The sequence below is a fragment of the Patiria miniata genome, unplaced genomic scaffold (assembly GCF_015706575.1).
Source record: "Patiria miniata isolate m_02_andy unplaced genomic scaffold, ASM1570657v1 HiC_scaffold_20, whole genome shotgun sequence".
NCBI lineage: Eukaryota > Metazoa > Echinodermata > Asteroidea > Valvatida > Asterinidae > Patiria > Patiria miniata.
In genome coordinates this window covers 40795716-40807900 of record NW_024037059.1, presented here as the reverse complement: position 1 = coordinate 40807900, position 12185 = coordinate 40795716, and the positions used below count along the sequence as shown (strand labels likewise).

At 42.1% G+C, this 12185-nt stretch overlaps 1 protein-coding gene across 1 annotated transcript; it reads right to left on the bottom strand.

Moving 5' to 3' along the window:
* Positions 1-3564: 3564 nt before the first annotated feature.
* On the bottom strand, positions 3565-9764 carry LOC119729214 (uncharacterized peptidase C1-like protein F26E4.3). The gene is made up of 10 exons (XM_038201780.1): positions 9002-9764; positions 7573-7872; positions 7224-7290; positions 6889-6990; positions 6435-6667; positions 5925-6075; positions 5664-5829; positions 5294-5339; positions 4934-5103; positions 3565-4089 (listed from the first exon to the last, which is right to left on the bottom strand). The coding sequence occupies exons 2-10, from the start codon at positions 7847-7849 to the stop codon at positions 3952-3954; spliced, it is 1350 nt and encodes a 449-aa protein (XP_038057708.1). The 5' UTR covers positions 7850-7872; positions 9002-9764; the 3' UTR covers positions 3565-3951.
* Between the last annotated feature and the right edge of the window lie 2421 nt (positions 9765-12185).

Sequence of the window (12185 nt, the reverse complement as noted above, 5' to 3'; positions counted from 1 at the left end):
GAAAGCCACTTAATTTACATACCAAATATTTGTGTAAATGTGAATTCGTCGACATTTTCTTTTTCCGTGTCATCGATGGACTTCCATACTGTGGCTTGCATTTTGTTTATTGATTTTCATGCAATGCCGAGCGGCCCGCACCTGATGTACCCATATATTATTACATGCCAGCTGTAAACCATTCCCTCCCACATAGGTTTACATTGGGCAAATGTGCTATAAATCCATACAGCCTCTTTTCTTCTACATGTAAATATTCTTTCTTCAGCATAATATGGTATAGATTGCCCTCACAATGGCAAACGAAAATTAAACTCTTAAACCTACCCCGAGGCAAAAGCTCTTGACTCTTTCAATCTAAGTTCTCTCTGATACTCCCAAGGCCACTTTTCTGACTGCCTTTGTTTTCTATTCTACACCCCTCAGACAAAACCCAGCAGCAAAATCTGCACAACAAACTACTGTACGTGCCAGAAGGCACACCAACCGTAACTGTTGCAAAACTTTACAAAACTTTACAAAAAAAGTCAGGAAAATTCTAGTTCGTGTATTCAAGTGACACGGTGAAATTGAACTCGTCGATAGCTGTTGCATACAATCAGCCTCTCATTACATGTTATCGGAAGTTTTCATTCATTCTTTTTCGCCATGGGGAAAATGGTTGTACAGTTTTGTTCCGTATTAAAATGCCGTGACAATATTGTTTAACACAAAATCGTGTAGACATTTTCTTTACGCCGTACGTGGACTCCGACTCGGTTCCGATTATATACACGGTTTAAGTCCTCGAAATGCAACAGTTACAAAGCGGAATACGCGCATGAAACAACAACTCCAACACTTTCTACAGCCGTGTACCAAGTTGGAACATTTTCCATTGAACAAACTGGTACCGAGTCTTCTATTATGAAGTCTGTACATGAAGTATTATCTAAAGGTTCAATCTTTTAACAAAACTGGTCATGACAGTGTCAGTTTAGTCTTATTACGCTCTGAATTCAATGCACTCTCTTGTGTCAAAGGTTTTGGTAGAAACTTGGCTGGTGAAGGAATCTCATTTTTCCCAATGGAAGATTTATTTTGAAAAAAAGTATATATTTATTTTGATGTTATGTTTGATGTATGTCCAAACACTGATTTGTTTTGCATGTTCTTTGGTCGGTGGGCTCCGTTTCGTTTGAGACTTCCGAAGTATTACCATTAAATATCGATTTCATATACCCGACATGATCATGAAAATAATCGATGAAGAATCCAGGATGCGGCGAATGTTAAAGGAAGGAAACCGAGATTATGAACGTCGCAAGGGGATAATCAGGCCGGCGAGTTTGAATATAATCTCTTTATCGTGTTAACGACAGCTGGGACTAGTTGTATAGCATTCACGGCAAAACTGTTATGTCTGCGAAAGTCCAGTCCCCTGAAATAGAAAACGATTCGTCAAAGTCGAATTCGAAAGCTAAACATTACGAGTCATGTTGAGAACTGGAGCGCGGATCTATTCCCCAAGAAAGTTTTCTAGGCCACAGTTCAAGTCTGAGAAAATGCTAGAGTAATCAAGGTTCAAAGAACAGAACTGGTGTTATGGGAAATCCTGCAGACGATCTGATAACGTTCATGTGAATTTGAGATATCCTGGGAATGAAGCTCAACAAGAAAGCAATGTTTAGCCCCAAGGAAAGAACTACACATGTGATAGATGTGCTTGCCTAGACGATTTCCTTTAACATAGCTAGACCGAATTCCCATAGGCGTACAAACTTTCTACTTGCACGAAATGCAACTCGAGCGCTCCATGCACAGAAAGCCATCACTCGGCAGCGCTTTAGTTTCAATCGATTTTAGAACTTCGATCATTTAGCAAAAGATCCAAATAAGAAGCTGTGTGTTTATGGGCCCGTTGCATGAGTGTTGAGGGCGCTGTTGTCCCACGTGAAAGCTTGCCAAATCTCCATTGACGCACTGGTCTACGCGCGCGTCAAGGTCAAGATCCACCTGCGTATACGAATGCGTAATCGCGACGTTGTGCGCAACGACTCAAACGCTCATACTGCACGTAGTTCACCATACTTGGTACGTCTACCGCGCCGCAGTTAATCTACCGCAGCCTCTAAGCCTAAGATTTACGAGTCAAACACTCCACGTCAGACCCCTTTTTGGCAGGCCAGTAATCTGTCAATGGCCCACATCATTCACAGCTGAAATCCACCCGAGCATTCGCCATGAGGCCAACAATGTCGAACGTGATGCAATGCAACTTTCTACCCCAATAAAAATATCGTAAATAAAATCCCCACGCAAACATACCATGATTATTCAAGGGATAAATATTGTGCTTTTTGCCACTGCTCTGTGTCCCACAAACTTTCGCATTTCAACCGGTATGCATCATAGCAGATGGCTTGCATGTAAAGACGCCAACGCAAAATTTCACTATGTGATCCCCGACAGACGACTCTTGTCTATTAAAGTGTGTGGGCTTGGGGATTTGGGAGGCATGTTAATGTGCAAAGGGTCGCCCCAGGACATGTCGAAGCGACCCCCACTTTTCCCTTTAGGTCTCCGTCGATACTCCGTGTTTACATTTTGAAATGCATTTCTGTAGGTCCGAGTGGGCCGCCTAGTGTAGTCTTCGTACCAGTATAACTGACTGTCACGTATGACTTAGACTGGTCTAGGAGCAGCTCTACTATAGGCTTTCGTAGTCTTGTTACGAGTTGATCTCGTAAAGCATGATCAGTGTTTGGCACATTGCTCTTACTTAGCCTGGTCCAGCTATGGGTTGATACAAGAAAACAAAGAACCTAAATGAGATTGAACAAGTTACAATGTCGAAAACAACAAAACATCAAGTCATCGCACAGTAGTTGTGAAATCCACCCTTTTTGTCACTCATTTTCGTGTCAATAAGACCGTGTGTGTTCATGCACTCCGGGGTCCATTGGTACATCTTTTAAACAGACTGTTTTCAAACGCCATGAAATATTTCGACCCAAAAAACACAACAACAACAACTACAAGAGTATTGTTTCTTTTCCTTACGTACGTGACCCATATGATTTCGTTGATTCCAAGGTGAACTAAGCAGCCGATGGGGCCCAAGGTTCATTGAACATCATCACAATAATTTGTCGAAATAAAAACTTTCGGTGGTTCACCAAGTAAAAGAAGTGAAATTTCGAAATCATGTGTTTTCCGCGGTTCTTGGAACCAAAGGAAATATAGAAAGACAAACAGTACCACATCCCACATTTGTTTATGAATTAGACATTTTAACGACTCGATAGCGAGGGAGACTATCTGGATTATGAGGAAATAATTGAGCAACCGTCACATCCCTTGTGTTGGATAAAAAAAACCCGGTATCTCCTAATTGCTAAACCAGATACGGGTTAGCTCGGGGTTTGCCCAAGGTTTGCCGAGGTTAGTGGCAGGTTCAGACGGGTCTTATTTCACTTCCCGACGGCGAGTCATGCAGACGGAGAATGTCATCGGCTCACGTCAAGTTGTGAACTTGTGAACACCGATATCATTTCAATTGTATGGATAAAAGATCAACAATGGTATGTTGGCATAAAAAAAGTGAAGATTTATTCTTAAAAGGGTGAAATCACGACACATTTTACAAATGATAAACCCTGCAAACATCCGTGGTTACTTAAAAAGTAACATTATATCTGGTTTTGGAAGAAAATATTATTAAATTATAACATGGATTACAAAAATCCTCGGCTCCTCCTATCTCTTTCTCAAAAAAAAAAATCATTTTGAAGCCTTAAATGTCCAAACAAAATACAAACACTCACAATCACGGCCACGTTATATGAATTCGACGTTTCCCAAAGCAGACCACAAAACCTTTATTGAGCCGAAGTCCCCAAATCTCCTGAAGCCGATACTAACGACCAGGCCATAGTTTAAAAACATCAAATTAGTTCCTCTCTTCTCACATCAGCCCTGCATCATGTCCATATCCACGTCTCCCCAGACACCGAGGATGAAGGATTCAATCTCACACTCGTCCTGTCCTCGGAGGATGCGAAAGTAGCCATCTTCACCCCACTGGCTGCCCCAGGAATTGGCGCAAAGCTAGGAAGTAGGACCAAACATAGGACGATTCAGAGACAACTATTTCAACATTAATGAAATATTTGTTGCATCGGGTTCAACCAATACTGAAACCGCTCTAGTCAATAGATGGACAACGTGTGTGCATTATCCACGACGGCCATTCACTGATAAATATTCCACGAACATGGTTTGAGGGCGGATAGTCAGGATTATCTCCCCATGGTGTTGGACGTTGACAAAATAGTTCCCTCGGTTGTCAACTTCTTATATACCTCGGGGAACTAATATCGACTATTCACCCCCAAACCATGTTATATTTGTTTTATTATCTTCCATCGGTACTGGACGTGACAAAATAGTTCCCTAGGTTGTCCACTTCCAATATACCTCGGGGAACTAATATCGACTATTCACCCCCAAACCATGTTATATTTGTTACTATCTTCCAATGGTACTGGACGTTGATAAACTAGTTCCCTCGGCGAGACTAGTTTGTCAACTTCAAATTAATGTCAAGTAGAATATACAAATCAAATATAACATGGTTTGAGGGTGGATACTCGAGATTATCACCCCTCAGTATTGGAATTTGACGAGACCAATTTTATGAAGCCGAAAGCACAAGTTTGCCAACTTCAAATGCCCAGGAGTGCCAATTAATAACACTGAATAGTCGACATTAGCTCCACCAAGTTCATTGGATGGAAGTTGACAAAGTTTGTGTGTCAACAATGCTTGTCAAAAAAATTGATACCAGCATCATGTAAAGTGTATTGACTATGACCGAATCTCAGCTTATTTTGCTGGGCTGGTTATATAAGAAAAAGAAGGAACTGACGAGTTTAGTGAAGTGTATACCTACCCAGTACGGTATGGGGTTATCTGGATCGGTTCGGTCTACTCCCCAACCAAGAACCCTGACTGAATGATAACCCTTCCGTCTATGCTGGGAGGATTCCTTGACGGATCCACGGGTGTACTTGTACACCCCTCTGGCATACGAGTAGAAATCTGCCTTCACCAGCAAAGTGGCTGAGGAATAAAAAAACGGAGATCAGGTCAATTATTTACCCAAAACCGAAATCTAAATAGATACCAGTAACACATCTGAAAGACCAAAATAGGTAGTGGTCATGACAACTTTTGAATTCAGAAATAAGTTAATTGTGACAGAAAAAGACTGGAAAAAATTTGAGAAATTGTGTAGATAATTATTTTGTACCTTGCACGGGTCCGTTTTCGAGAATTTCGGCCTTAATGTCATCCTCCTGTCAAATAAAAATCGTCAAATTGTTATCTAAAGAAAGAAGATGGTATTTTAGGCTGATGTAAATCATTACACGACGTTACACTTTTCAGCAGGTGAAACCTTAATAGAACTTTGGGTAACAATTCATTTTCCTTGTTTGCGTAGACTGGTAACCTGTCCTCAATGGGATGACCGAGGACAGGCATTGGCCTCTTCGCTTCTGGGATTTCATTGGCTGCTACACGCCTTTCGTGTTACCCGATTGGCTACATCTTACGTAATCACTGGTTCAAGGTTTCAATAATGCAAAAAGCAAAAAAGAAAGGCCCCAAGTTGTCTTCACCTCTGTGGATATTCTGTAGGGGGGACTTGACTGGTACTTTTCGGATGTGACCTTATCCTTTGGACAAGGAGTTGTCTTATAACGTGGCAGCATGCAGGCATGTCTAGTCATCATACTGGCTTCGTCCATTCCACTCTTGTAGGGGTAACACTGATCGGTCACAATCCTGAAGGAAAAAAAATTACCAATCCAATTTGAAAATCTATTTTTCAAGGTGCCACACCCGAAAAGCACGTATACACCGACTTTAAGAGTTTTTACCCGAATCGTCGTACGTAAAACCAGGCGCGATCGATGCGCCCTCCATCACACCCACGCTGACCTCTGGTGTTGCAAGAGAGAAGATTCTGCGCGGAGAGGGGCGCCCTCATGTGACCCATGGATTGGATGGCTAGCCGATCTGAAGCAACAGCTGTGGAAGAGGAAAGAATAAGAGTACCTCGGTTTGACGTGACTGTTCGGACGCTTGTGGCATCGAAATGGTTGACCCTTTGTAATTGTTCAATAATATCCTTGCGCAAGTGATTTGGCTTCACGTTGTAATATTTACACTGATATACCGTTGTGATATTAACAATGGTAAGCTAGTTCCAGAAAAGAAGTGCAGTTCTCCATAGAGAATACAAGCTTCGCTCAGACGTACGTTGGTAACATTGTCTGCCACTCGGGAATTCAAGTAAAACACTATGATATTTGTACCAAAATATTAATGCTTATAGAGTTGGAATATGAACCATATTTTTGGTTTATAATCAATGACTCCAACATTACCTGTTGTCGAGACTGCCCAGGAACTCCCACAATTCCCCTGGTCCATGACGCCCTCTACCCAGCCTGGCCATTTCTGGCGGGAATCGAAGCTTTCCGGTAGTTGATTCGTCTGCTCTATGTCGATCTCCGTCATGGCGGCCACAGCTCGCCCGGGTTTCAGGGTTCCCAGACGGCGCTGTATGCCTTCCTCGAGGGTCATGCCCCACAGAAAGCTGTAGTTACTGGCTCGCCAGCTACCGATGAAAAAAATAATAAAGAAAAGATGAAACAATTTTTTCAAATCACACCAGACTGTACAGTACAATATTTCGGAACTACAAGAATTTGACAGGTTGTAGATGTTTATGGCGCAATTCGAATACGCAAAAAAGTAAACACAGCTGCTGAAAAAGTATTCTTGGTAATGCTGCATACCAACGTACGTCAGAATGGTTCTTTGTGTCATCCATCTTACCCATTGCTTTCTGAGTTGACACTATTGATGATCTCTTCTCTGATGAGGCAAACGTTCTCCTCGCACTCCAACTGGTAACCTCCGACCATCGGTAAACAGGCACTGCGAAGTGATTAAAGGCGAGTCGAAAGGATGAAATACATTTTGTTTTTAAGCGAATCTGAAACAGGTTTTTGGTATTCTCTTTCGCTTATTTCAAGTAATTTGTTTTCCTTTGTAGCGCCACAACCACCTCTTAGGCCTGTGGATTAGTATTCATTATTATATTTATTATTACAGGAATTCAATTATCCCCATGAACATTTCAAACAATTAATGCATCACACAATACGTACCAAGTGTTGCAGTTGATTTTAATGGAATCGCCCGCATATAAATTCCTGCCTTGGTAGATACAGTCACCTTTAAAGTACAGAAATGGAGGGAAACAAATAGTTTGCCACATCAGAAAAATTAGGCCGAAGTTCAGTTTTTACTTTACCATTACCGTAATATTTACCTTATTTTTACAGCTTTATTTTACGTGTAACAACTAAAGTCAAGTCAAGTCAAGCCATGTAGCGTTTCGGTTTACTACTTTGCGCTGAGTAGTGGTTGCGTTGAGTTGCACAGCAATGCGTTGCATTGCGTTGTGTTGCGTTGCGTTACGTTGCTCGAATGTATAGTTTAAAGAAGTGTATGCACCTGTTGTGATAGGGTTCGGGTTCAGCGGAGATTTAGTAGACGGTAACGCCGTGCAGTTGTTGAAGACATCCGGGCAACAATCTGGATCTTTAGACCGGAGACAGAACTCGTCACAGTAGCAGAGCGTGTCTGCCCTGGGCACGGTGCACGCGTCATCACGGCCGGGGCAGCAACCCCCGGGCCGCTCGGAGCAATACTGGGCTCGGGCTGGCACCGTCAACATTAACAAGACAATGACGGTCAGGATCCCGAGTGGATAGGCGGAAAAGAGTATCATTGTGCTCCTATCGGTAGAGTTCCCTGTAGGAAGGAACATTGATGGGCTCATTAAATAAAACAACTCCAGTCTTGCTGTTGAAACAAAGTTATACATCCGGTAATACCGGTATACCTGTCACAAAACCTGAATATGAAATTAATTGTTATTAATTAGTCAGAAAACCATCCTTACGGAAACAACTTTTAAATTATTTCTTAGGGATTAAAGCTCAGTACTTACTGGTTTCTCTAGTCCTTGCTAACTGACTGGAAGAATAGTCAAAACTGAAAACATAAACAGTAGTGTGGATTTGTGGAAGACCAATCGTTTACCCAAATATATGAAGAATCGATAACAAACTAGTATGGCATAACTAATGTTGTCTATATATACAGCAGGCAACAATTATCGGCATAACTCCATAGTTGATCTAGAAAGGCATGATTATCAGAAAATTGCTTAAATGTTGACATGCGGATGATTTTTTTTCGGGGAGGGGTGATGTGGGGGGGGGGGGCGTATTAGAGCATGCATGTTTACTAAGCAGAATGGCTCCACTGTATAGATAAACGTCAACAGTATATCGGATTGTCTTGCATATCAGAGAGATTAAAGTTTACTACTGTTCAGCGCCTACTGATGAGAACCTGATCTTAACCATCGAAATAATATTTGGCAAAAGTCTGATAACGGTTCCCTAGCCCTTACTATAATACACACCTAGCCCATACAGAATACACACCTTTCTCGTCTATCATCAACTTCGTTATACCAAGTCGTTATTACCGACTCAGTTGACGATAATATACTGACAAATTTCCATCTCAAAATTTGCCCCCAAATTAAAGGAAAACACCACAACAAACAAGCCCTTAGCCAAGCTCTCCATTTATGAAAATCGTCTCTCTCTCTACACTCTAAAAACTCCTGAGTCAGAATTGACCAAGAATCTGAGTCCACATCTGCAGTCCCTTTCCGGGTCAAAAATTACCCTTTTCTGTTCAAAATGAAACTTTTCCGGGTCAAAATGACACCTTTCTGGATCATTTTGACCCAGCAAAATGTCACTCTTCGACCCTGAAAAGGCTGTGCAGATATAGACTCACATCGGGGTCAATCTGACCCAGGAGTTTTTAGAGTGTATCTCTCGATCCCACCTCGATCAGGTACCTTCGTGCGCTAATCCTATGGGAGTTTACTCGACCAAACACGTCAGCACCTCCAATCCTCTTCAGACTTCTCCGAATCCCTGCCCTGCTTCCTCTCTCAAAATCAAGTCTCTCCAAAAATTCGAGAACAATTCAAAATGCACCCTCCCTCGAAGAGACCGAGACGAGCTGTAGCCGTCATTCAGCCGAGTTTGTGATGACCTCTCGACTACTGTAGATCGTTAGGGTGTTCAATTCCCCAGCGTGGAATGCACAATATCAAGCTAATCCGAATGTGCTATCTTATCGCAACTGTCATTATATACGCTCACCGTTTGAAGAAAGGTAAATAGTCGAATTTTTGGAGGTCCTTTTTTATGTTATCATCCAAAGCCTCGACCTGTGCAAATATGAATAAGAGATGATGTCGGAGAGTTTGACAGACAACATGACATCCCGTACTGTGACAAGACAAGAAAAACAAAAATCCTCTTAGGGCCCAGGTGAAAAGGGAATTCTAGACATACCAATGGTTCTTCACAACCGTGTTTAATTGTGTACGGAAGCCTTGAATAAAGACACAAGTCAACAGGGCTGGCCTAGACCAAATTCCGGACAGAGTTCCGTAACACGGTGCTCCCACTGTGAGTAACCCTGAGACGTTATTGATGTAAACGTTCTCAGTTATCCGACGTGCCTAGCTTTCCTACGAATTCTGTACATCCTTGAGGGCTTTGCCGTGCCATGCTCAGTCTTCCGTCGTGCTGTAATTTCCAAAGGAACCGGCACCAAAAACCACTTCAGTCATGTTCCCTGTATCCATTAACATACTGAATGATTTTTTTTGTAAAAAAGGAACCTGACTATTTTCCTTCCAGCCTCGCTTTGGTTAAGTTGCTTTGAGTGGGGGAAAAATCAAGATGACCGCAACATGATAATGGTCAATTACTTCCTAAATGAATCCAGTATAAAGACTCAAGAAAATCAAAGCAAAAACAGCAGTGTAATTCCAATGGGTCGTTCGAGAGGAATTCTACATCGAACGCAGATCGAGCTTCTAAATCCTCTTCTTAGCGAGGTTTGTCATTCTTGTCAGTATCTAAGCTGTACCAAATCTCTTGTTTGCTTTTCCGATCGCCTCAGAGGACGTGAGGAGGATGTAGAATGAAGTCTTGACTCGTCACATTGAGACGATTCATCCGGAAGCAATCGGGACTTTCAATGATAAAAGGCACCGCTGTTTGCAGAGCTAAACGACGGGTACGACGGTATAGGGTTTACAGAAGCAGGAATTTATCCTCGCTCAGGAATTCGGCTCAAGATTACTCAAATCTCTGTGATGAATGGTACATAATGATAAAAGAAGGCCAAACTGAGCCAGGCATTTGACAGCAACGTTGAGTTCATGTGGTGAGGACGCAATACCATGTTTCTATGCCTAGGTTACTAGTACTATACCCTATCTTCCTCCTTGTAAAAAGTTCTAAGTTTGAACAGGTGATACACATGTTCCCTTTAGTGAACGTCTTCTTTAGCGATATACTACATTTTAATTGTTTGGCTAAAAGAACCAACACTATAACATGTAGTTGAATGAAAAAACAAACAAACGAATTAGAAAGGTGAACTTAGTAAAAGACACATCAACGCAATGACTAAAACCCAATCCTGTCAACACGGTTCCAAAAGCAATAAAACATCAATTGCTAATACTTAATAGGCCTATAACGGGAATCGTATCCACAGTAACAAAGTGGCGGTGTAACAACACTGCTTACACCAGTTTTGGGCCCGTCAATTAAAAAAACCTCCATCAACTCTTTTCGTTAATCGCTCTCTGGTAATGTAAGATTTTGTGTAAAGTCAATTTGACATCAAGTTGAGCTTAGCTGTAGTCAGCTTATTAATTTGGGTGCAATTTTGATTGTGCCAATTAAATCTGACTAGGCTTTTTCAGGCTGTACAATAATAAGATAATCAACCGAACCTCTTGGAGTGCTAATACTACAGATCAGAAAAGATGTACAAATCTACTTGTATTTTTTTCAGTTTTCAGATGGCACATTAGCAAACTCAACAGTTTGCTTTACAGGAAATCGATTCGAATTGCTTACCTTTTTTGTCAACAATCAGTTCCCTCCCAATCCTAAATGAACGGCACACTGGATTCCGTCAATTCGTTCCAGTCATACAAAGCTAGCATCCAAAGGCTACGAGTGAGCAACGATAAATACAACACAACAGCATCTGCGCATCACCTACAACTTTCGTCTGTCGCTGTGCTGTGATAGACCCCTTTTTTGACAACCAAACAAAAAAACAACAGCGCCGGCTGAAGGTTAGACCAATTTACCAGTGAGGTTATTTACAACCGCATAAGTTATTACCGGTGATTATATCGTCACGTGGATTACGGACCGTGGTATGCGGGAATTATTGGGAGAATTCGCATCAAGGTTGGAGGAGTTTCGCCTCGGGGTTACTATCGAGGAATCGTGCTGTCTTGCTGTTGTTACTTTACCTTGTGTTTTCTACCAGAAACCAGTTTAAATGGCCGTCTGGGAGAACCAAGATTGGGCAGGTAAAAAAAAAAGAGGTTTTTTTTTTAAACATAGTTATGCTAAATGAATAACCAACCATAAAATATGGGATGGTCGGATGGAGCAACGGCTCGATTATGCTATTCGCATGTGCACGCATAGGTGAACCATTACAGCGCCCTCTCTCGGTGGTCAAAAACGTAACTACGGCAGACACAGTTTGCAGAATGTCCACCAGTTCATAGGAAAGCGCCCTCAACCGACCAAATATGACGACTACTGATAATTTGCCACTGAAAGGTGTGCGCTGTAAATACCAATCCGGATGTGAACAGAGGACGAAGGGTAATAGAAGTCTGTTGACACTTGAAAGCTCATACAGGTGAAATGAAAGAAGATACAGATGAGACTGAGGGTAAGATGCAGACAATCATCTTGCAGTATTGGGGCATCTAGATAGAGGAGAAGAAATGCGGAGCGTGGGCGAAGTTACAATATCAACACCGGACAGATTGGCAGAAGGGGATGAACCTGCTGTGTTCTCAGGAACGGAGTGCCCATCTCTCTTTCGAAGCGATTGGGCCAGACTCAATGCAATACTGCTGTGGGGGGGGGGGGGGGGGGGGGGATCGCCGCACCTTGGCAGAAGTCAAGTGCACATTTCGG